At 35.0% G+C, this 23,294-nt stretch overlaps 1 protein-coding gene across 2 annotated transcripts in view; it reads left to right on the top strand.

The window, feature by feature from the left end:
• PTPRK (protein tyrosine phosphatase receptor type K) overlaps positions 1-23,294 on the top strand; it is a 495,428-nt gene that overhangs the window by 260,137 nt on the left and 211,997 nt on the right. For both annotated transcript variants that reach the window (XM_090279830.1, XM_090279829.1), the window contains exons 4-6: positions 437-518; positions 2,516-2,631; positions 20,624-20,798. In XM_090279830.1, the coding sequence (XP_090135956.1) occupies positions 437-518; positions 2,516-2,631; positions 20,624-20,798 (373 nt within the window). The remainder of the gene's footprint in view (positions 1-436; positions 519-2,515; positions 2,632-20,623; positions 20,799-23,294) is intronic.

Genomic DNA, 23,294 nt, shown 5'->3' with positions numbered 1-23,294 from the left:
AAAAAATTTACTGAGATCTGCTTGACCTCAATAATTTGATAGCTCTTCAAAAAATTATTTTGCCCTGGATGGTGTGGTTCAGTGAATTGAGTGCTGTCCTGTGACCTAAAGGGTCGCTGGTTCAATTCCCAGTCAGGGCACATGCCAGGTCCCCCCAGTTGGGGGTGCACGAGAGGCAACTACACATTGATGTTTCTCTTTCTCTCTTTCTCCTTCTCTTCCCCTCTCTCTGGGAATAAATAAATAAAATTAAAAAAAAAATCTTTCATTTACTTGTAAGAGGTTTAAGGAATTACTCTACATTATAAGATAAGTTTTTAATTCTTACAGGACAAAAATCAAATTAAATTTCTTAAGCATTTTATAGCTATTCTTTTTCTGCTGTGAAATTTTTTTATAAATGATCGTTGTAAATGTTTTCTATTTTTCCTGACAGGTAATATTTGAAGCGGAAGTCTCAGGAGGGAGAAGTGGTTATATTGCCATCGATGACATCCAAGTATTGAGTTATCCGTGTGGTAGGTTTGATTAAGAATTGTATTTTTCTGCGTCCCATAAACACTTATATTGGCTGTGGCTGTTGATTGTTTATCACTTGATCATTGCTGTCTCTTTTGCTGTTATTATTTCTAGCCTTTTGTTCAGTTTTAAAAGAACACTGAAATATTTCTAGAGTTTTTAAATCAAATATTTTTCAAACCTGCAATTAATTATACACATATTAAAGAATTCTTTTAATTAATTACTGAGAACCAAATACAAATGTAAATGAAGCTCTAGGTAAGACTCGTTCCATCATTTGGTATTAAATTTTCTTGGAAAGCATAGAAGAATAACAAATCAGAGTTCATCTGAAAGAAAAATAAAAAGAAGCCTCATTAATTTATGTAATCTGCTAAGCTGCAATTTGAAATGAAGAGAATGAATTAGTTCGCTCTGTTCCAAAATTATAAATATCTGGTTAATCTATATTAAACAACAAAACAATAGAAAGCCAATAAAACAGGAAACTCAGTTTACTAATACATGGTTCTTGATGTTACACGGACATTGTTGTTCTTCAGACAGTATAACTAAATCTGTGTTTACATTATATTTCCTGAAAGACAATTATTGCATGCATTCTGTAGAGCCAGGCATAAAACAGCTGGCAAAAAATTCAAACTTTACCTGTATTTCCCAACAAGAGCATTTGTTAGGGCCCATAAGTTCTAGGTGATCTGTTGAATAATCCTCCTGGTAGAAATTCTCCAGCACATCAGAAGCAACTTGCACAGGGGGCAATGTGCCAGGGACCAAGGCTTATACCCCTGGTGAGTGGCTGTAAAACCCTAGTTTGCATCACAGTCCCCTGTGACGTATGGCAAATCCCAGATTGCAGGGGCCCTTTCCTGTTCTAATGTTTAGGTCTGTTGGAGCCTCAGAATTTGTATTTCTGATAGGTTCCAAGGTGACGCTGCTGCCGCTGGTCTGGAGTTCACAATTTGAGAACCACTATTCTAGCTCAAGTTCTCGTTCAGACATTCCTTTATCTGAAGTAGCTATTGAAATGGGGCACTTGGAAAAGATGTAGCAGTCAAGGGTCAGATGATTTATACACATTCTAGGAAAAAGGAATAAAATTATGACACTCAAATTCAGGTTGGCTTACTAAATTCCTTCGATCCTTTAATATACAAGAATGATGTTTCTATCTACTGTTCATTTATACTTCTTGAAAGAGAGATGTTAAAGAAAAGTTTTCATGAATAAAACAATAAACTATGAATTGAGTACAATAGCAGCTTCATTGTGATAGAGTCCTCCCTGAGTATTCTTGACTCACTGAGGCTGAGCTTTTTTTGTTTTTATTAACTTTTGTTGAAAATGGGAATAAGATTCAGTTTTAGAAGGGAATTACAGAGAACACTTTCTTGACAGTCATAAATGTATAGTATGTTTGACTGCACTCATCGGTTTTTGTTGCTCTGATATTTCTTTTGGGTAACTTTCTTTGAAATATAAAAGAACAAGAAGTGGATATAACAGTAGTTAAGCCGACAGTCTATTTGAGAGAAACACAAATGTTCCCTTGCTCTTTAAAATATTAGAGAATTATATTTATTGAAATAAAAAAAATAAACTGCTTTAGATATCATTATATATTTTCACGAATTTTTTTTCCAGTATGCTCTTTTTTATGCCTTTTTGAGCTCTTTGCTTGCTTGGACTTATAACTATTTTATTAGTACCCCTATGCAACAGCCTATGACAGTCCTCTCTGCTACTTGTTGAGTGCTCACTCTATAAAACAATGCTCTAGCAATTACGGAGCAGTAAGTGATTGGGCTATTCAGAAAAAGAACTATGAAAGAGAGGAGGTGGCTTTCAGTGCACAGAAAACTCAATTTCGTTCCATATGACATGAGTCTTGCCCAAAGGTAAAAATATTAACAATATTATTCTCTTGGGCAAAAAATAATATGGTCTGTTTTCTTCATGTTAAAACAACTATTTTTTTTTCCTGCTTTCACAGATAAATCTCCTCATTTCCTTCGTCTGGGGGACGTAGAGGTCAATGCAGGGCAGAATGCTACATTTCAGTGTATTGCTACAGGGAGAGATGCTGTGCATAACAAGTTATGGCTGCAGGTAAGCCCAAGCTTGCAGTTGAGCTAAAGGGTACACTTGATTTTATAAAAAATGACAAATATATTTTTGTCTCATTCTTTTCTGTGGGGCGGGGGGGAGAGAGAGAGAGAGAGAGAGAGAGAGAGAGAGAGAGAGAGAGAGAGTGTTGGTTTTAGGTTTGATTTAGTTGGCTGCAGACTCATTTCAGATATTTTCGTTTTTGGAATACAAATAAAAACATAACAGTGTATAGTTAAAAAGTATTTGGATTAGTGTCAGAGGAAATCTAATGAGTCTCTAATGTTTTGTGCAAACTATAAAAACAATTTTTCTAGATCCATTTTATAGGACCAAAATTAAATTTCCTCATTTAATATTTTGAAAACTCAGTTAATGAGAGCATGGTATTTAAGTAGGAACTATGATACTCAGATAAATATATAAAGAGTATTTTAAGATACTTTTGGTATTATTTCTGGAAATGTCACTTGGAAGAGAACCGGTTAAATATTTTTCAGAATTTTTGTGTATAAAATTTAATTACAGATCTTGGGTTGAAAATTGCTTTGCATATATTAAATCTCAATATGTATGTATTTAATGAATTGGAATTTAGCATACATGTTGGGAAAACATAAATGGTGCATATAAAGAACTTTAAAAGATTTAGAAAACAATAGACTAATGAATGTATGATACCATGTTTTCAGAGAATTATGTGGTAATCCTGGGACAGTGGGGATGGGAAGTGGGAGTGGGAAGGAGCTAAGAGCAGTTTCAAAGCATGTTGAACAAAATATTTGAAACTAAAATGTAGGTGATAATATTCTCTAAGCACATTTATTATTATTTTGTTTCTATTTGCATCAGAATGAGGAAAGAGATTTAATTAGTTTGAATTTAAAATTCCTGAGAATGCCAATAGAGATAAAAAAAAGAGAAATTATTGTAAGATTGTCTTGGGTTCTGGAACATAGACATCAGGATATATTTTAGTATATCTTTAGAGAGGTGAAATTAGTATTGAGGATAATCATTAGTTTGCGAGTGGTTTGGGTAATGATAATAAGTGATTTGTAAAATCATATCTAGTATACTGTAATGCCTGATATTGTACTGGATGTTTTAGATGTGTTATTTCATCTAATTCTCACAATAAAATTGGATAACAGATGTACTTCATATAAATCTAATTATTACTACTTTTATAATTTCTCTGATTTGCATGTATAAAGATACCATGCTGAATATGTGAAAAGAAAATGAAGCCCCTCCTTTTTTTCTGGTTATACTAATTTCCTCTATAGATATTAAAATATAAGATAATTATTCCCAGAGAGCAAATGGAATATGGAACTTGTTTTATCAGCTAAAAATCAAGTTAGAATCCCTCTTACTTTCATCCTCTCAGTTTAAACAATCGTTTAAAAAATATTTGTAAATGTGGTTTCTGATTATGTTGCTAATTATTTGTTATTTATAGGTAGGAACATTAGTTGACATTTGACTTTAGCTAGTCTTGGCCTTGGAAAACTAGAGGCTTCACAGTCTGCCCCCAGTTTTGTGCTCCAGGATTTAATGTAACATTGAAATAAAAGGGTATTATAAACTTAGACACCAGCTGCCTTCTGGCAACAAAGACTTTCTGGCCCTGCTGGTCTGAATGGGTTGTGGTCAAAATACTGCTCATTTTTTTGTTTGTTTTCTACTTTGTAGATTGATTCCTTTCATTATAGTTTCTTAAAACTTTCTTCTTGCCATGAACAAAGATGAGAGGTAAAATTATTCCATAAGATTTTTATTCTTCTTTCTTCTTTCTTCTCATTTTCTTTACATTTGCCAAGGTGTGTTTGCATATTTCTCTTCCATTTTGACATTGAGATTGTCCAATTCCCTAACAGGCTTCACATTCACCTTATTTATTAAAAAACTTTTCTACATTTCTCAATAACACTACTTAAGCTACCTTAACTTATTCTCTTAAATATTCTTCTCCGTGTTTAAGAATTATTGAAAACTATCAATTATTTAGTTTAGGGATGTTTTCTAATTAATAAGACTAATTATTTATTGTATATGTATAAAATGAGTTTATCAGAAAGTGGTCAGTGACTTAAAAAATTTAATCAGTTTTTGTTAGAAGAGTAAAAACATGATAAAGTAGAAAGAATATTGGTTCCACAATGAATCTTCAAGCCAGCCCATAAAAACAGATGTCATATCATTTCTGTTTCGTGTAGAACAACTTCTAGAAATCAGGAAGTCCAGTTCTTACTTCTAACCTTAATTTCACCTCTTGAAGTCTGATAACCTAGTTAATTGTGTAGGCTTAGAGAATTTATTGAACTATTCTGGACCTCAATTTTCTTACCCTAAACTATAAAAGGCATTGTTGGATAGAGACTAAAATTTCTTCCAGCAAAAGATGAGCAACTGTAGGTCTTTATAGTATTTTTGATGGCCTGAAACATTGGCTCAAGAATGGTAGAATGTCAAATTTTTATGTTATTAGATTTTTATGGGAAACATATCTCTTAAATTAAGTATCATTGTGAGAACAACTGCTTAAAATATCTGCTGACAGTACTGAGAATGAGTGTATTTGAAGCAACTCAATGAAAGGTCACTGCTTCCTATCAAAGGGGTAATGGAATAGTGGTGTAGTGATGGTCAGGTGTAATAAAAGTTATGATCAACTTTTTATGACCTTTAAATGACTTACATTATATATAGAATTGTTCTTTAGTTGTTAAAATGTTGTCTGAATATGGGATAAAATAACAGAAACAAATAACAACCAGTTTTCTATTTTAAAGGAAAAATAACAATAGAACTTTCATGAAAGGTACTGATCATAACACCTGCTACTATTTGATATTTAGAATAATTTATGTATGGAAATACATATAATGAATACAATCTTTCACTTGTTAATTAGATTACAGTTAATATTTTAACTATTTTTATTATTTAAAATGATATACAAATTAGGTAAATTAAAAAATGGTGAAAAAAACCTGAGCTAATTTAGGACAATCCATAAAGCTTATCATAATGGTTCTGGATGTATCTTTAAGGAGTATTGTTTCCTGTAAGATGTCATATTATATCATTATGGAGTCTTAGAAGTAGGTCATTTATTCTGAGCATTTAGTAAACAGTGACAAAATATATAATGTGAATGAACCTCCTTGTGTATGCTGAACAGTCTACTGATACATAATACAACATGGATGAATGTTTTTAGAAGTCTGATGTGACAGAAATACAGTGAGATCATGATGCTTTCTGAAACATAGTTTTAAAACTGGGGTTCACTCCAGTTATTGGGTTTGCCAAAAAATTCATTTGCTTTTTCCGTAAGATGGCTCCAGTAGTACTTAGTTGTCTTTAACTTCATTCGAAACAATTTTGTTATCTTGTATTGTGACAGCTGTCATATCAGTGTGCATTAAAAAATAACTTATCTGCACCTCTACAACAGTAAACAAGGCATGATGGGAGGAGTGACTCTCAGTCAGCTACCGGAAGGAAGGACCCACCAAAGGGCAACATAACAACAACCAAAACCCAAGTACAACCAGACAGCCCAAATAAATGGCATAAAGGGCATCCCAAGAGCATCAAGTTCAGGAGATCAAGGAGACTGCAACACTGAATCCCACAGGTCTCCTACCACAGGTCACAATGCGAAGACAGGAAGTCACAGCAGATCAATCTAAGAAGCAGAAACAAACAAGAAGAGTCACCAAAAAATGGGGAGACAAAGAAATAAACCCTCATTGAAAGGAAAGGAGGAATCCCCAGAAAGAGTGCAACTATCAAACATGGATTTCAAAATAATGATTACAGGGAAGCTCAACGAGCTCAATGAGCTCAAAGAACACTACAAAGAACTCCAGAGGAACTACGAATAACTCCAGGGAAGCTACAAGGAACTTACTGAGAACTACAGCAGCATTAAAAAGGACATAGAAACTATCAATAAGAGCCTGGAAGAAATGAAGAATAAAGTTTCTGAATTGAAGGACATGGTAGAAGGAATCAAAAGCAGCCTAGAGGAAGCAGAAGATCAGATCAGTGAGCTGGAGGACAACACAGAAAAAAATTCCCAGACAGTGCAACAAAATGAAAAGAGACTGAAAAAGAATGAAGAGGTTTTAAGAGAGCTGCAGGATAACATGAAACATAATAATATCCATATCATAGGGATGCCAGAAGGAGAAGAAGAAGAGGGGAAAAAAAAACAAACACATTACTTTTACTGTTTGAAAAAGTAATGACAGAAAACTTCCCTAAGTTGAGAGAAAATCACACTACTCCACGAAACACAGAGGGTCCCAATGAAGATGAACTGAAAGAGGCCCACTCCAATACACATCATAATTAAAATGGCAACATTGAAAGACAAAGAGAAAATCCTAAAAGCGGCAAGAGAGAAACAGCTAATAACATACAAAGGAGCTCTGATAAGGTTAGCATCAGCTTTTTCAACAGAAACACTGCAAGCCAGAAGGGAATGACAAAAAATATTCCAAGCAATGAAAAACAAAGGCCTACAACCAAGACTACTGTACCCAGCAAGGATCTCATTCAAAATGCAAGATGAATAAAGAATTTCCCAGACAAAAGAAGGCTGAAAGAATACATCGCCACCAAACCAGCATTGCATGAGATGCTATAGGGTCTGCTTTAAGAAGATGAAGGAACAAAGAGAGACAGAGAGGAACACAGGTACAAGAGGGGGAATGACAATGAATAAGTACTTATCAATAATAACCTTAAATGTAAATGGATTAAATGCACCAATTAAAAGACATAGGGCAGCTGAATGTATAAAAAAAATGACCCATATATATACTGTCTACAAGAGACCCACCTCAGAACAAAAGGTCTGCACACACTGAAAGTGACGGAATGGAAAAAAGTATTCCAAGCAAATGAACATGAAAAAAAAAAAAAAAGGTGGGGTAGCAATACTTATTTCAGACAAGACAGATTTCACAACAAAGGCCATAAAAAGAGACAAAGAAGGACATTTCATAATACTTAAGGGACCAATCCATCAGGAAGATATAACCCTTGTAAACATATATGCACCCAACATAGAAGCACTCAAATATTTATGGAAAATCTTGAAGGACTTCAATAAGGATATTGACAGTGACACACTCCTAGTAGGGGACTTTAACATCCCATTGTCAGCCATGGACAGATCTTCGACGCAAAGAAACACCAAGGATATTGTGGCACTGAACAATACTCTAGATCAAATGGACTTAATTGATATACACAGAACCTTTCACCCCAGAGAAGCAAAATATACATTCATTTCAAATGTACATGGGAACATTTTGAAAGATAGACCACATGGTAGGACACAAAACAAGCCTCAACAAATTCAAGAAAATTGAAATTATATCAAGCATCTTCTCAGATCACAATGGCTTGAAACTAGAAACCAACCTCAAGAAAAAACTCAAAAACATTCAAATTCATGGAGAATGAATAACACGCTATTAAATAATGAATGGGTTAACAGTGACATCAAGGAAGAAATAAAAAAGTTTCTGGAAACAAATGATAATGAATACACAACAGCCCCAAACCTGTGGGTCACAGCAAAGACATTCCTGAGAGGAAGTTCGTAGCAATATAGGCCTACCTAAAAAGGATAGAAGAATCTCAAATAAACAACCTAACCCTACATCTGCAAGAACTAGAAGAACAACAATAAACAAGGCCTGGAGCAAGTACAAGGAAGGAAATAATCAAGATCAAAGCAGAATTAAATGACATAGAGACTAAAAGAACAATTCAAAAGATCCATAAGACCAGGTGTTGGTTCTGTGAAAAGATAAACAAAATCAACAAGCCTTTAACCAGACTCATCAAGAAAAAAAAGAAAGAGGACCCAAATAAATAAAATCAGAAATGGAAGAGGAGAATTCGCAACTGATACTACAGAAGTACAAAGGATTGTAAGAAATTACTATGAACAATAATATGACAAGAAATTTGACAACCTGAAGGAAATGGACAAATTTTGGAAACATATAAACTTCCAAAACTGAATCCAGAAGAAGCAGAAAACCTGAATAAACCAGTAACAACTAGTGAAATTGAAACAGTAATTAAAAATGTTTTACAAAACATTTAGGGAAGAACTCACTCCTGTCCTTCTCAAACTATTCCAAAAAATCCAAGAAGAGGAAAGACTCCCCAACTTTTTCTATGAGGCCAGTATTACCCTAATTCCCAAAGCAGGTCAAGACACAACAAAGAAAGGAAACTGCAAGCCAGTATTACTGATGAACATAGATGCTAAAAATCCTCAACAAAATATTGGCACACTGGATCCAGCAATACATTAAAAATATCATATATCACAATCAAGTGGGATTCATCCCAGGGATGCTAAGATGGTATAATATTGGCAAATCAATAAACATAATACACCACATAAACAAAATGAACAAAAAGTCACATGATCATATCAATGGATGCTGAAAAAACATTTGATAAAGTTAAGCACCCACTTATGATAAAATTGCTCAGCAAACTGGGAATAGAGGGAGCAGACCTCAACATAATAAAGGCCATATGAGAAACATGCCGCCAAGATCATGCACAGTGGGCAAAAACTAAAAGCTGTCCCATAAGATCAGGAACAAGACAAGGATGTCCACTCTCTCTACTTCTTTTCAATGTAGTTTTGGAAGTTCTAGCCACAGTGATCAAATAAGAAAAAGAAATAAAAGACATCCAAATTGGAAAGGAGGAAATAAAACTGTCATTATTTGCAGACAACATGATAGGGTATACAGAAAACACTATAGACTCCACCAAAAAACTACACTCTCTAATAAATAGATTTGGCAAGTAGCACGGTACAAAGTCAGTATTCAGAAATCGAAGACATTTCTATACACCAGCAATGAAGTAACAGATAGCAACTAGAAAAAAGTCCCATTTCCTATAGCAACAAGAAAAATAAAGTACTTAAGAATAAACTTAACCAAGGAGGTAAAAGACCTATACTCTGAAAAGTACAAAACACTGAAAAAAGAAATTAAGGAAGATACAAATAAATGGAATCATATACCATGATCATCAGTAGGAAGAATTAACATCATTAGAATGTCTGTGCTACGCAAAGCAATTTATTGATTCAACACAATCCCTATTAAAATACCAATGACATATTTCACAGACCTAGAATAAATACTTCAAAAATTTATATAGAACCAAAAACAACCCCAAATAACCTCAGCAGTCTTGAGTAAGAAAAGCAAAGTAGGAGGAATCCCAATACTTGATATCAAACTATATTACAAGGCCATGGTTATCAAAACAGTCTGGTCTGGCATAAGAACAGACATATAGATCAATGGAACAGAGTAGAGAGCCCGGAAATAAACCCAGGTCTCTCTGGTCAATTAATATTTGACAAAGGGTGAAGGAGCATAAAATGGAGTGAAAAAAGCCTCTTCGTCAAATGGTGTTGGGAGAACTAGACAGGGACATGCAAAAATAATGAAACTAGATCACCAACTTACACCGTACACCAGAATAAACTCAAGATGGATCAAAGACTTAAATGTAAAATGTGACACCATGAAAGTCAGAGAGGAAAATACAGGCAATAAAATCTCAGATATCCTATACAGCAATATTTTTACCAATATATCTCTCGGGCAAGGGAAATAAAGGAAAGAATAAACAAATGGGACTACATCAAACTAAAAAGTTTCTGTTCAGTTAAAGAAAACATCAGTAAGATGAAAAGGAAACCAACCATATGGGAAAACATATTTGCCAATGGTACTTTGGACGAGGGTTTGATCTCCAATATATATAAAGAACTATACAACTCAACACCAGAAGGACAGTTAATCCAATTAAAAAATGGGCAAAGGACCTGAAAAGACACTTCTCCAAGGACGATATAAAGAGGGCCCATGGGCATATAAAAGAATGCTCAACATCACTAGTCATTAGAGAGATGCAAATAAAAACCACAATGAGATATGACCTCACACAGGTCAGAATGGCCATCATCAACAAATCAACAAACAATAAGTGCTGGCGAAAATGTGGAGAAAAGGAAACCCTAGTGCACTGTTGATGGGTATGCAGACTGGTGTGGCCAATGTGGAGAACAGTATGGAATTTCCTCAAAAAACTGGCAATGGGACTGCCTAAAGATCCCATGATTTCACTGCTAGGATTATACCCAAAGAATCCTGAAACACCAATTCAGATGAACCTATGCACCCCTATGAGCATAGCAGCTCTATTTAAAGTAGTCAAATGCTGGAAACAGCCTAAGTGCCCATCAGTGGATGAGTGGATAGAAAAACTATGGTATATTTACATGATGGAATACTATGCAGCAGATAGAAAGAAGGAACTCCTACCTTTTGTGACAACATGGATGGAACTGGAGAGTATTATGTTTAGTGAAATAAGCCAGGCAGTACAAGACAAATACCATATGATCTCATGTAATATAGGAACCTAATGAACAAGCAAACAAAGAACCAAAATAGAACCAATGGCATGGAAACAAGGAACAGACTGAGAGTGACCAGGTGTGATAGGGAAGAAGGAGAATGAACAGGGGAGAGGAGGGTCTAGTCAAGGAACTAATGTAAATGACCCAAGGACATGGGCAACAGGGGGGGGATTGACTCTGGAAGAGTGGGGAGGTGGGCGGGATAGGGAAGAGCAATAGGGGAAAGGTGGGACAACAGTAATAGGATAACAATTAAAAAATGGAAAAAAAATAACATCAAAATTGTTGAATTTTTAGGTAGCCATTTTAATATTGAAAATGGAAGAAAATAAACATTTTCAGCATATTATGTTTTATTATTTCAAGAATGGTAAACACCTAACTGAAATGAAAAAAAAAAAAAAAGATTTGTGCAGTGTATGGAGAAGGTGCTGTGGCTGATCAAACATTTCACAAGTGTTTTTGTGAGGTTTTATCCTGGAGATGTCTTGCTGGACAATCCTCCACAGTCAGGTAGATCAGTTAAACTTCATAGCAATCAAACTGAGACATTAATTAAGGACAATCAGTGTTATAACACACGGGAGATAGCCAACATACTCAAAATATCCAAAACAATAAAGTTATTGGTGAAAATGAAAAATATGACTTTTACAAAAAAACAAAACAAAACAAAAACCTAAATGGACATTTTGGCCAACGCAAAAGATAGGAACTTAGAATGTAGTCTTCAGTCTCTTAGAGAATTTCCAAATTACTCTTATCTCATAAAGCTCAATGAAGTAGCATATATATAGATATAAACATAACATTTTTTTGTCAACTTCTGATTTGTAATTTTTTCTACATGAACCATTGTTTTTCAGTTCTTACAAGTTTTAGAAATAAGGCATTTTGTGTTCCAAAGGAACCCCCTGTGGTACAGTATTTGTGGATCTTAAATTAAGGCTTAAGGTAAAACATAGATTTTAGGAAATAAGATCACAAATAAAATTTTAATGTATAGTTTATACTGGTATTATTCCTAAGTAAAAAAAAATAAAATTATCTTGTTTTATTAATGAGAAATATCAATTAATTTTCTCACAGAAAAATTAGGTTATACATTTTTATAGGTTAACAGTTTTAATTATGCCCTTTTTATTTCAACTCTTACTAATATGAATAATAATGTGATGGTGTAACCAAACAAACTGGGGCCTGTTCATGTGGCACCTTGGTGTAAAACCCAAGAATCAGTGTTGAGAAAAAGTATTTATTTACAATATTCCAACCTTGGGGGAGCAGTGCTGGGAGCACTCCTGCTCAGAGCCCTGTTCTCCCATGAGACCCAGCACTTCCCTTGTTCCTCAAAAGGCTGTAAGCCAGAACCAAACCCCATAGTTCCCCATTCCTTATCTGTCAGCTCTCTCTTCAGGATCTGAGATATGATGTCATCAGCCTCCATATAATAGTCCAGGAAAGCATGTGCCATGTTACACTGACTTGATTAGGTTTAAATGTAATTTTTGCTTTAGCGTAGCTAAAATATAAAATAAAGCCTCTCTGAGTGTTCTGTTTTCAGAACATGTTACAACTGTTGAGGATGTGAAAGAATTGAAATACTGTAATTTATAAATTAGTATTCTTTCATGAAGGTCCAATATAAGTGGACACCTACATGGAGAGTCAAATAGAACCCATTGCTGGAACATCTGTCTGGCCATATGCTTTGGCTTCAGGTTCAGTGTAAAAACGAAAATGCTAATGACTCCATCCATCATTACAGAGCTTTGTGGGCATGTGTCATTGGATTGGACTGAGAAATTTGACTGTGGAGTCATTGAAAGTAGGGAATTGTGTGGGTATATTTGGTGGCACCATTTGTTTCGGTGAATTAAAACTAGGCTGCTTAATGTGTGACTGCTAATCCTATGCAGAGTGCCATCAAAGCTGTGGCAATTGGCCCAGTTTGTCAGTAAGCGCTGCAGGTGCTGGCACCGTGCCACCACAGTGGGCCTGCCAAAACAGGAAAGTCTGCCATCACTTTGCCCTTGGTGAGCTTTGTCATGGCTAATGTAGTGTGATATGGCTAGTTTCTCAGCCAAAGGAAATTTCATTCCTTATGTAGCAATAGATAATTTAAGCAATGGATTGAGAGTAAAATTAGTAAAATAAGATGTAAATGGCTCTTCAGAAGAACCAGAGAGAGAAGCTAACCTCCTGCACTAACACCTGGTGGCCGCCGAGGGTCAGTGAAAATGGTTGGTCTGATATCTGTCCACATAGTGTTTTTATCTATTCAGGCAAATGTTATAGCCTTGTTCCTATAGTACACATGAACACTGTCAATGTAACAGTGGAAATCAGAGGCATGATTTTTAAAAATATAAGTACAAAAATTTTAACTGGTGAAATACATCATTGTGCTATTTCAACGTTTATCTACTTAATTGCTCACATAGCTCCTTCTGATGGGCCCATGTTACAGTATTTTTCCATGACTATTTTTACTGTCATGTAAAGTGCCAGGATGTTCGTAGCATATTTAATTTGCACAAGATCTTTTACTATCCCTGATGCTATTTCTTTTTAAGAACAAAATCTGGGCATTTTCCATTTGTTCTAATGAAGGAAAATCCTTGGAAGGAATGAATCTGTGCCTAGAAATAGGCAATTTACAGTTGATAATTAATTGAAAATTAATTTGAGAGAAACATTTCAAAGCCAAAATGACTAAACTATGCAATATATGATTAGCTCGTGTTGGGTATCATTGTAAAAAATAAACAAAGGAATAAGATAGAGTAAAAATTGTCCTGCCTAGGCTTGGTGAAAATTATGACATTTCCCACAGAAGGTGGTATGTAATTATTGGGACAATGACTAAAGTTGAAGAAACAGTATCGGCATTACCAAAGGGACATGGCGTAAATAAATCTTTAGATTTGTGGGAGACTAAAGACATTTCTTAAAATCATAGAATATTGGAAATATACAAGAGGGATTTAATTTATTCTCTATAGAGATTAAAGTACAATAACAACTAATGCTTTAAAGCTATATAGTGAGAGATATAAGCTGATTATAAGGAAGAGCTTTCTAATTGTAGGTTTGTTGAAACCTAGAATGAGCTGCTCCAGAAGGTAGTAAAATTACAGTTAGTGGAAATATGCAAACATAGTCTGGATAAGCCCTTGCTAAAGGTGGAGCACGAGACTGAATACTTTAAGATCTTTTCAGCCCTGAGAGATGCTTCTATAACTAAGAAAGGATCATAAAGTGTCTAAGCTCTGTACTGTTTCAGAATTGAGAGGGAGCAGCATAGACTGGACTGTATGGAAGATTTGATTGAGTCATTGAAGAACATATAGGACTTGACTAAACAAAGATTAAATGGGCATTGTTGTTTCTGAACAACTGTGTATGTGTTTGTGGGTGAAATAGGAACATAAGGAGGAAGGTCTTATTGGAGTGGAATGTCAAAATGGGAAGTAGATGCCATATAGTTTATGACGGGGTGGGGCCATGTGGTGAGCATGGAGACAAGAGCAGTAAAGAAGCTACTGTTAGCAGTACAGACATCAAGTAGGGAAGGCCTTTGGTTGGACAGTGTCGGTAGAGTTGGAAAATTTGTAGGTAGAGAAGGAGAGGGACAAATGAAAGAAGACAATACAGTTTTAGGTCTGCTTGGTATTAGTTGACAGAATTTGGAAATCAGTGAGAGAGAAATAATAAAAACAGCTTTCTTTTTAAATATCCTCAAAAAGTTTATTTTTCACAGCCAGCCAATGAATTTGGCATCTCATTTTCTTTCTTGGAACTCATTTGTCTTGTTAGATCCATTGGTTTACATTTTTCTTTTCTACCTTCATGACTGAGCGTAAGTTATCCTAAATGGGAGTGAAAAATGAGGAGACATTCCCATTCCTTTTGCTTCTTTTAAACTTTAGTAAAAGTTAAAAGGCAGTTTGAAGCTGTGGCCCAGTAAACTTCAGGGTGGTCCTGGTATCACTTAGGAGAGTTCATCTATGAGAAGGCTTGGGGTGCTTTCAGTTTTGGCCTTTCTGGACCTTGTGGCTCAGGGAGCAGGAATCATGTCAGAGAACCATGTTAGCCACGTCTGTTTTGCTTTTCTGACTTGTAAACTGTTCTAGACTTCCAACTGGTGGATGTACACTTGCCTGCTATTTAACTCTAATTTTCTCTGTTTATCCTTCATTTCAGCACTAGTGATTTTTTCTGTGTGTATGCTGATTTACAATTAATTCTACTCCAATTAAGAGACCTTGTTCTATTTGGTAGCTAATTGCTATCACTGTTGTCAGTCCTGCTTTTCCCCAGGATATTGGTTTATTTGAGCTTACGGCATTATATCTTTCCTTTATGGTTTTTTATGAAGAATTATGATCATTGGTCTTAAAAGTAAAATTACTGACCAAGTATCATGGATTTTAATGTTTTCTCTTTAACTTTCAGCATTTGAGTGTGTATGCATGTAACAATGAGCATCAGAAATTTTAAACATATTTAATTTATGGGATTGTTAAAAGTTCCCGAGGATGGCTTTATGTAGGTTTCTACTATAAAGAGTTCAACACTTTAAATATGTAGTGCATTCTTTTCCTTCAATCATTTATAAACTCTGAGTTCATTGTCTGCAGATTACATAATCTATTATAAATGGTAACATGTAGAAGATTCTTCATCTTTCTTATCTATTCCTGGAGTATACTGTAAAAGCCAGGCAGTCCTAGAAGCTCAAGGATTTTTTTTTATTGATATCAACAAATTAAAATTTACTGCTTTTCCTGTGAAAAATACTGCACTGTCCTACATTTCCTGGAGCTGCCCCTTCAGTGTGTTTTCAGGATGTGTGTCATGTCAAGCACTTGACAAGTTTCCGTTGAGTTTCTTTGATCAGTATGACCACATGGGGCATGGCAGTGGGCTGGGTTCCTTCTTCATGGAAAGGAATCTAATATAAAGATCTAGTATTTACAAAATCACTTTATTATAAAATAAAACATATAGAAAACTACACAAAATTCAACAAATTTTAATAAGTTACACACCACATAGGTCAGGAAAGAGACTCAGCCAGCCGTCTGAGAGGCTTCTTCCAAGCACTGCATTCCAGTCATGGCAGATTCATCTCCCTGCCCCTACAAGCAGCTATTATTATGAATTTTAGCCCTTGTTTCCCTTATTTTTAAAAAATATTCATTATTCTTTTTTAATGTGTATATATGTATATATGTGCGTGTGTGTGTGTATCTGTAAGTACTATAGATTATCGGTCTTGTCTATTTTTAAAAATATCTATTAAACTGTCCTTTAATCTTTGGGTTTGTTCTCTATCCATTTCTTTTCTTCGCAGGTTCTGTGTTGGGGAACCCAGGCCAGTTGGGCTGTAGTTCTGCAGTCTGTGTTTTATTGATTGCATGCAGTTGTCCTCTTCAGGTCATCATGTTCTTCCGAATTTCCTAAAAATTTGACAACAAGATCCAGAGTCAAGTCTGTTTTTTTTAGCAGCGCTAGAGGTGGCCCTTGGTGTGATTACAGAAGTCACACAGGGCAGGCTGGAGTATTCAGGCACAGACTAAAGTTGCTATTCACAGGTTAAATTTCTTCTACCTCAGGAAGCCTCAGCTCTACTCTTAAGACATTTTAACTGATTGAATCAAGTTTACCTAGATTATCCATAATCTCTTTTAAGGATAACTACCTTTACTTAATGTTAATAAGTTATGGACTTTAATCCCATCTTCAGAATACCTTCACAGGGACATTTAGGTTAGTGGCTGATTGTCTAATGGGACTGTAGTCTAGCCAAATTCTTATATCAAAAGACCATCACAGTTATCAAATGTATTATTGGTTTAGATATTGTTTTGATTATCTATTATATTGCTGCTAGAGCTTTTGCACAACGTATCAAATGTTCTCAAAATCTCTGTTGAATGAGCAGGTACCAATTGCTGTTCCCATTTTTAGATGATAAGGTGGATGGAGATTTGAGAAGTAAAGTGCGCCCTCACCCCGCCAAACACACGCATTCACAGATTTGCTTTCTGTGTTTTCAGTTACCCATGGTCACCTGAGGTTTGGAAATATTAAATGGAAACTTTCAGAAGTAAACAATTCATAAGTTATAAATTGTTTGCCATTCTGTATAGTATTATGAAACCTTGGATAGGTCTTCTCCAATCTTCCCAGGATGTGAATTGTCCCTTTGTGCAGCGTATTCACACTGATATGCTACCCACTCACTAGTCTCTTAGTAGCAATCTTGGTTACCAGGTTGATGTTAGTAGTATTGCAGTGCTTGTGTCCAAGTAACCCTTATTTTACTTAATAATGACCCCAAAGTGGAAGAGTAGTGATGCTTGATGGTAGTGATGCTTCAGATATGGCCAAGAGAAGATACACATTACTTCCTTTAAGTGAAAAGGTGAAAGTTGTGGACTTTATAAGGAAGAAAATATCAAATGCTGAGGTTGCTAAGATGTGTGTATTCTAAAACCCAATCTTCTGTCCATGAAATTGTGAAGAAGGGAAAATAAATATGTGCTGGTTTTGCTGTCTCGCCTTAAACTGTAAATGTTGTGGCCACAATGCATGATAAATGCTTTGTTAAGATGGAAAAAGTGTTACATTTGTGAGGGAAAGTCTTCATGAACAGAAAATGTGTTCCAACTGCCGGCAGCCAGTTGGGCCAGAATGATCGAGCCTATAGGAAGTCTTCAGCCAAGAGACCCCTGAAAAGAATGACATCAGGTCATTTACTGTACATGAGGGATAGTTGCACAAATTCAGGAATAGGTTAGGATTGAAAATATAAAAATTATGGATAAAAAGACCATATTTACATAACTTTCATTACAATGTATTGTTATAATTGGTTTTATTATTAATTATTGTTGTTAATCTCTAACTGTTCCTAATTTATAAATTAAAACTTATTGTAAGTATGTATGTATAGAAAAAACATAGTATATATGCACTGAGGGTATTGAAACATATCCCACTTGATTTGGGGGGATTACTATAATGAGGAATTGTGAACTAATCAGCGGACATTTTACTAGATCCCAGCCAGGCATGGTTCAGTCTATTTACTCATGCTGTCTGTGTGACTCCTTACATTGTCACCTCCCAGTACAGCAAAGATAACTGTGTTTCTTGGTTTAAAACTTTTCTTGTTTAATAACTGAGTTTAATTTTTTTGTTACACTTATTATCCTAATTTTAGTAGTTTGCTATCCCCAGCACATTTTCATCCTGTTTTGTATCAGAATTATAGTAATTACCACCTTTCTTTTTCTGTGTCAGATGTTACTCATCTTGTTCAATCCTTTCATTGTCAAATAGTAAATACTTTGGTGAACTTACTATTATCGGTTTAGTGTAATTATTTATAGAGGAACACCATTTTCTTGTTTAGTGTTTAATCGATTGAAGTAAATATAATTTCTTGCCGATATAACTGAATTCTTTTCTCCAAGTAATAACAAGTTTTCTAACCTTTAAGTCTGCCACAATTACCTTTCATGTTTGTAAAATGCCCAATTTAGTTATTCAGTGATGATGATGGTGATGAAGATAGCCATGTCATCCCTGTGACAGAGAAAAAATAAAATAAATCTGGCAGACAAGCCCTGGGAAGGAACCCTCATGTCCTTGGGATTAATTTGGCTTAGTTATTGTATGATTCACTTCAGTGTCACTCAATTATGGCGTTCAATTGTACTTTGAGGTTAGTTTTGGAAAGAATTTACAAGTACTGACCTATTATGTGCCATCTTCTTACTGCTATTAAACAGGAACCTAAATACCCATTATAGAAAAACAAACTTTTTCCAGTCTCTCCAGCTCTAAGTGGATGAAGGAGTTAGGTATCATCGTGTGCTCAGGAAAAGCAGTAAACAATAAACAAAACAATAAATATAATTTTCAAGTCAGTAGAGTGAAATCTCTGGAAATGTTCTAAGTGCCACATTATTTAATTTAAAATTAAATTGCATGAATTTATTTCTCAACCTTTGAAAAGAGAAGATGAAATAAACTGTACGAGATGAAGTAACTGTACCATACTAACTTTTAGTATTTCATGCTGAAATAGAAAACTATTACTCTTCTGTCACGTAACAGGAAGTCCAGAAAAAAAGGGTATTCTAGGAATTGTTGACAACGTTTCAGGCACTTTATCAAGAACCTGATTCAGTCTTTCTCCTTGTCCTGCCATCCTTACCATGTTAGGCCAGACATTGAGACTAAGGAAAGGAGACCCACTGTGTCTTCTCTAGAAGTGAGGAAACTTACCTGGATATGACTTAGCCAATGAGGTATGATATCTTCCTATCATACCTCATTGGACAAAATCAGGGTACACACCCATTTTTAGACCTGTCACTGCTAATGGGAACAGGACCACTATGATGGTTTCCAATCAGTGTGTCTAGGGCTATAATAACTTAATGCATAACCTAGGGATCTTGTTAAAATGCAGACTTTGATTTAGGAGGTGTATAGTGACCTGTAGACTTTGCATCTGTAATAATCTGAGAAGGGATCCTGATGCTACTGGTCTGTAGACCACATGGCAAGTAGCAAAGGGTTGGGTTAAGAACCTCGTTACTATGGAAATTGGGAATGAACTAATATTACAACTAAACTACTTTACGCCAGGAACTGAGGTAGTCATATAAACACTGCATACATCCTGCATGATTAAGTTTAGTTGGTTTAACAGGGAGTTGATAATACTTAGGGAATACAATGACTTGCTAGGGATATTTGGTAAGTGATAAGTCTCTGCAACCTAAACTGTAGATGAAGTATATAAAAAAGCATGACAAGGACCTGGAGATGGAAAAGAGGAATAGGAAAAAAAAATGCTAGGCTATAATCTTTGGATCATATAATTTTTCTGATTTATTTCTCAGAGTTAGGGTTATTTGTAATGGAAAAATCATATAAAATCTCAAAGCAGGATTAAGAGCCTAGAACTGAAAAATAAATAAATGAAGGTGGAAAACTATATGCAAACATTGCTGCATAAGAGAAATTTACCAATAGCTGTTATGCTAGGTTATGGTAAGGCGAAGACCTATTATTTTGGATTATATATGAAAAAATTATTATTTTTGACTTATGAAATGTACATGCCATCAATTGCTATATCTAATGCATTACTGGAAATTAAGTAAAACAATGTCTGATATAGTAGATTGTATTTTCTCATTGGCACGATGCATTAATGAAGGCTTAACAGATAAGCAATTTGGTGGGCTAGACATATGATACCAAGAAAAACAGCAGCTTTGGTTCAGTTTAAAAGTACTTTTGGATTTTGTGTCATCAAACCTGGCAAAAGTTTGTGGGGGCTACATGGACATTTTCCTGCTAATTTAGCAACAAGAATCATTTACCACAGGTATTGGTTGCTAAGATGCTTTAGATTTATGGAAATGTTAAGGACCTGTTTTTTTAAAGATTGGTTTCTGTTTGCAGAGACGAAATGGAGAGGATATACCAGTAGCGCAGACTAAGAACATTAATCACAGAAGATTTGCTGCTTCCTTTAGATTGCAAGAAGTGACAAAAACTGACCAGGATTTGTATCGCTGCGTAACTCAATCAGAACTGGGTTCTGGTGTGTCCAATTTTGCTCAGCTTATTGTGAGAGGTAAAGTAAAAGTTTTTATTATATGAAATTGCATGGTTTTATTAGAACAAAAGCAACATTGTAAATATTTGGATTCACTTTTAAACCTAGTTCTCTTCATCTCAAGTTACTGTAAAATCATATTGCTATAGAAGTTCTGATAATGTCTTAAGGTAAAATTAAGACTATAGTTCTACAGTTTTTCAAGCTAGTTTTCAATAAGTTTTTATTTTCATTGATGGAGTCTCCTTTAAAATGCTCTAATAGGACTAGTCATATAAAATATTTTATGTTGCCATCATCTAGTTTGCATTTTAATTTTAGATTCATATTTCTTTTTTAAAACAGATACACGATATTACATTTGTTCTTCAAAACATTGTGGCAATGAGGTCAAGCTCAAAGTTTCTATCCCCATGTAGACCTGTAAATTTTACTGGTATCAAAACCCAGGGCTGGAAATAATTCTGGACCTCTATAGTCTCAGAGAGTTAGACTTGCTAAGAGGGCCTCACTAGAAGAATTATGAGGGATTATGACAGATGGCTACATATCAGAAGTGAATACTGGAAAAATAAGTACAAGAACATAATGTGTTATCACATTCATTCAAAATTTACTGAGTCCATTTTATTCCATACACTCTTCTAGGTGGTAGAGACAAAACAGTAAATAAAATTAAAAGTCCATGCCCATATGGAACTTACCCTTGAGGTATGTTAGGTACATTATATAGAAACATATTGAAAATGTAGCATCATGGAATGTGTTATAAAGAGAAATGAACATAAAATGACAGGGATTTTTATTTTAGTCAAGGAGATCTGGGAGGCCTCTTTGAAAGGTGACAACTGAGCTAAAACCATAAAATAATGAGGATGTCTCTCATGTGAAGCTTTAGAGGTAATGCAGCTTTGTTCAGTATCAATCAATGCCACAAATGAAAATAAATATAAATTATGGAAGTTTCTTCAAAGAGAAGTTTCCCAGATCCTCACCAAATATCAAAACTGGACTGAGATTTATCAGAGGCATGAGGGAAGGCCCTTGTAAGTCAGTTTTCTTTCGAACAGGATCTGAAAGGTGAGACAAAGCTGCCCAAGTAAGGGGTGTGGATGCGGGGATGGGGTTCAGAAAAAGAAGTGCCATCAGACAGGGAGTCAAAGCCCCAAGGCTCAAAGGAGAAAGAGATACATCCATATTCAAGTTAATATATTGTATAATGCGTGACATCAAATGACTTTACATACATTATTTCATGTTAAGATTTACTTGATTTTAATGCCTTAACCTTAATACTTTTAGAAGGAAAAAAAATGAAGTTGAGACTATTTCATAATTGCTCAGAGCCACAACCATCTAATAATTGTGCCAAAATTTAACCCCATGTTTCTAGACTCTGGATGCTGGTCCCATTCTTTAGAACCACAGCTTTAGCTCACATTAACATTATTAAACAATGCTATCGGCCTTTTCTAATGCTTTTGCCTGGCAGATTCTATATCTCATCAATAAAAAGCTTTATAGATTGATATGACTATTTTCAGTGCAGCTTCTCTCATGTCTCCAGTGTCTGCTCAAGTCACCTGCTTGATGTTTTTGAAATCACAGCTCCAGTTAATTGAATAATAAGAAAATCTGATAATATTTGATTCCAGGGTTTAGGTAGAAAGTGGTTTCTCTTCTGTTCATACATGCTTGTGTATTCATCTTTGTTGAGCTTCATTTCAGCATCTGTCTCACCTGAGCATATTTTTTTTCCTTTTTTTTATAGTGTACACTAATACAAAATCCCCCACCCCCGACTCTTTCTTTGCCCACCTCCACCCAGTCCCTGCTCCCCCTTTCCCTCTGGCCATCACTACACTGTTGTCTGAGTGTTTAATTTGCTGGGGATAGAGGAAGGGGTGTGTGTTCTTGTTCCATCATACTACTGTGTCTGCATGCTACTCTATGTTCACTCATCATGCAGCCATTGAAGGAGGTGGTGGTTGTTCATAGTGCAGCTAGAGTGCTTTTGAATACCTTATTGTTATATATATGTGTGTGTGTGTGTGTGTGTGTGTGTGTGTGTGTGTGTGTGTGTGTGTGTATGTAATTGGTTTTTGAGGAAATGGCTCTGTAATGTATTAAACAGCTTATAGAAGGCAGAGTTAAAGTTTTTATCCAGGAGCACCCTTTATAGATCTAATTTATTTTTTCATATGATGTTTATTTTAGGAGATTTATTTTGTTGTTACTTAGATCGCCCTTGTTTATCTAAATCGACAAGTAGATTTTAGGTTTTTTTTTTTTAAACCTGGAAGTACATTGTGGCTATTTTAGGATTGTTACTTGTGGAATAAGCTTTTTTTCACTAAAATTTCTAAGTGGAGAATTATGAATGTCATAGAAAATTTTGGCTTTTCCCCCTTTTCTTTATTTTTATAAAGAAAGTTTTGCCATTTAACATATATTTCACCTTCACTTTTGTAATTTACCCTTTGGGTTAAAAATATGGCGGTGGCTGGAGTGTGC

This window comes from Furipterus horrens, unplaced genomic scaffold (assembly GCF_987537825.1).
Source record: "Furipterus horrens unplaced genomic scaffold, mFurHor1.1.pri manual_scaffold_6, whole genome shotgun sequence".
Classification (NCBI taxonomy): domain Eukaryota; kingdom Metazoa; phylum Chordata; class Mammalia; order Chiroptera; family Furipteridae; genus Furipterus; species Furipterus horrens.
Note: the sequence above shows the minus strand (reverse complement) of the source record. Positions and strands in the feature narration are given on the sequence as shown.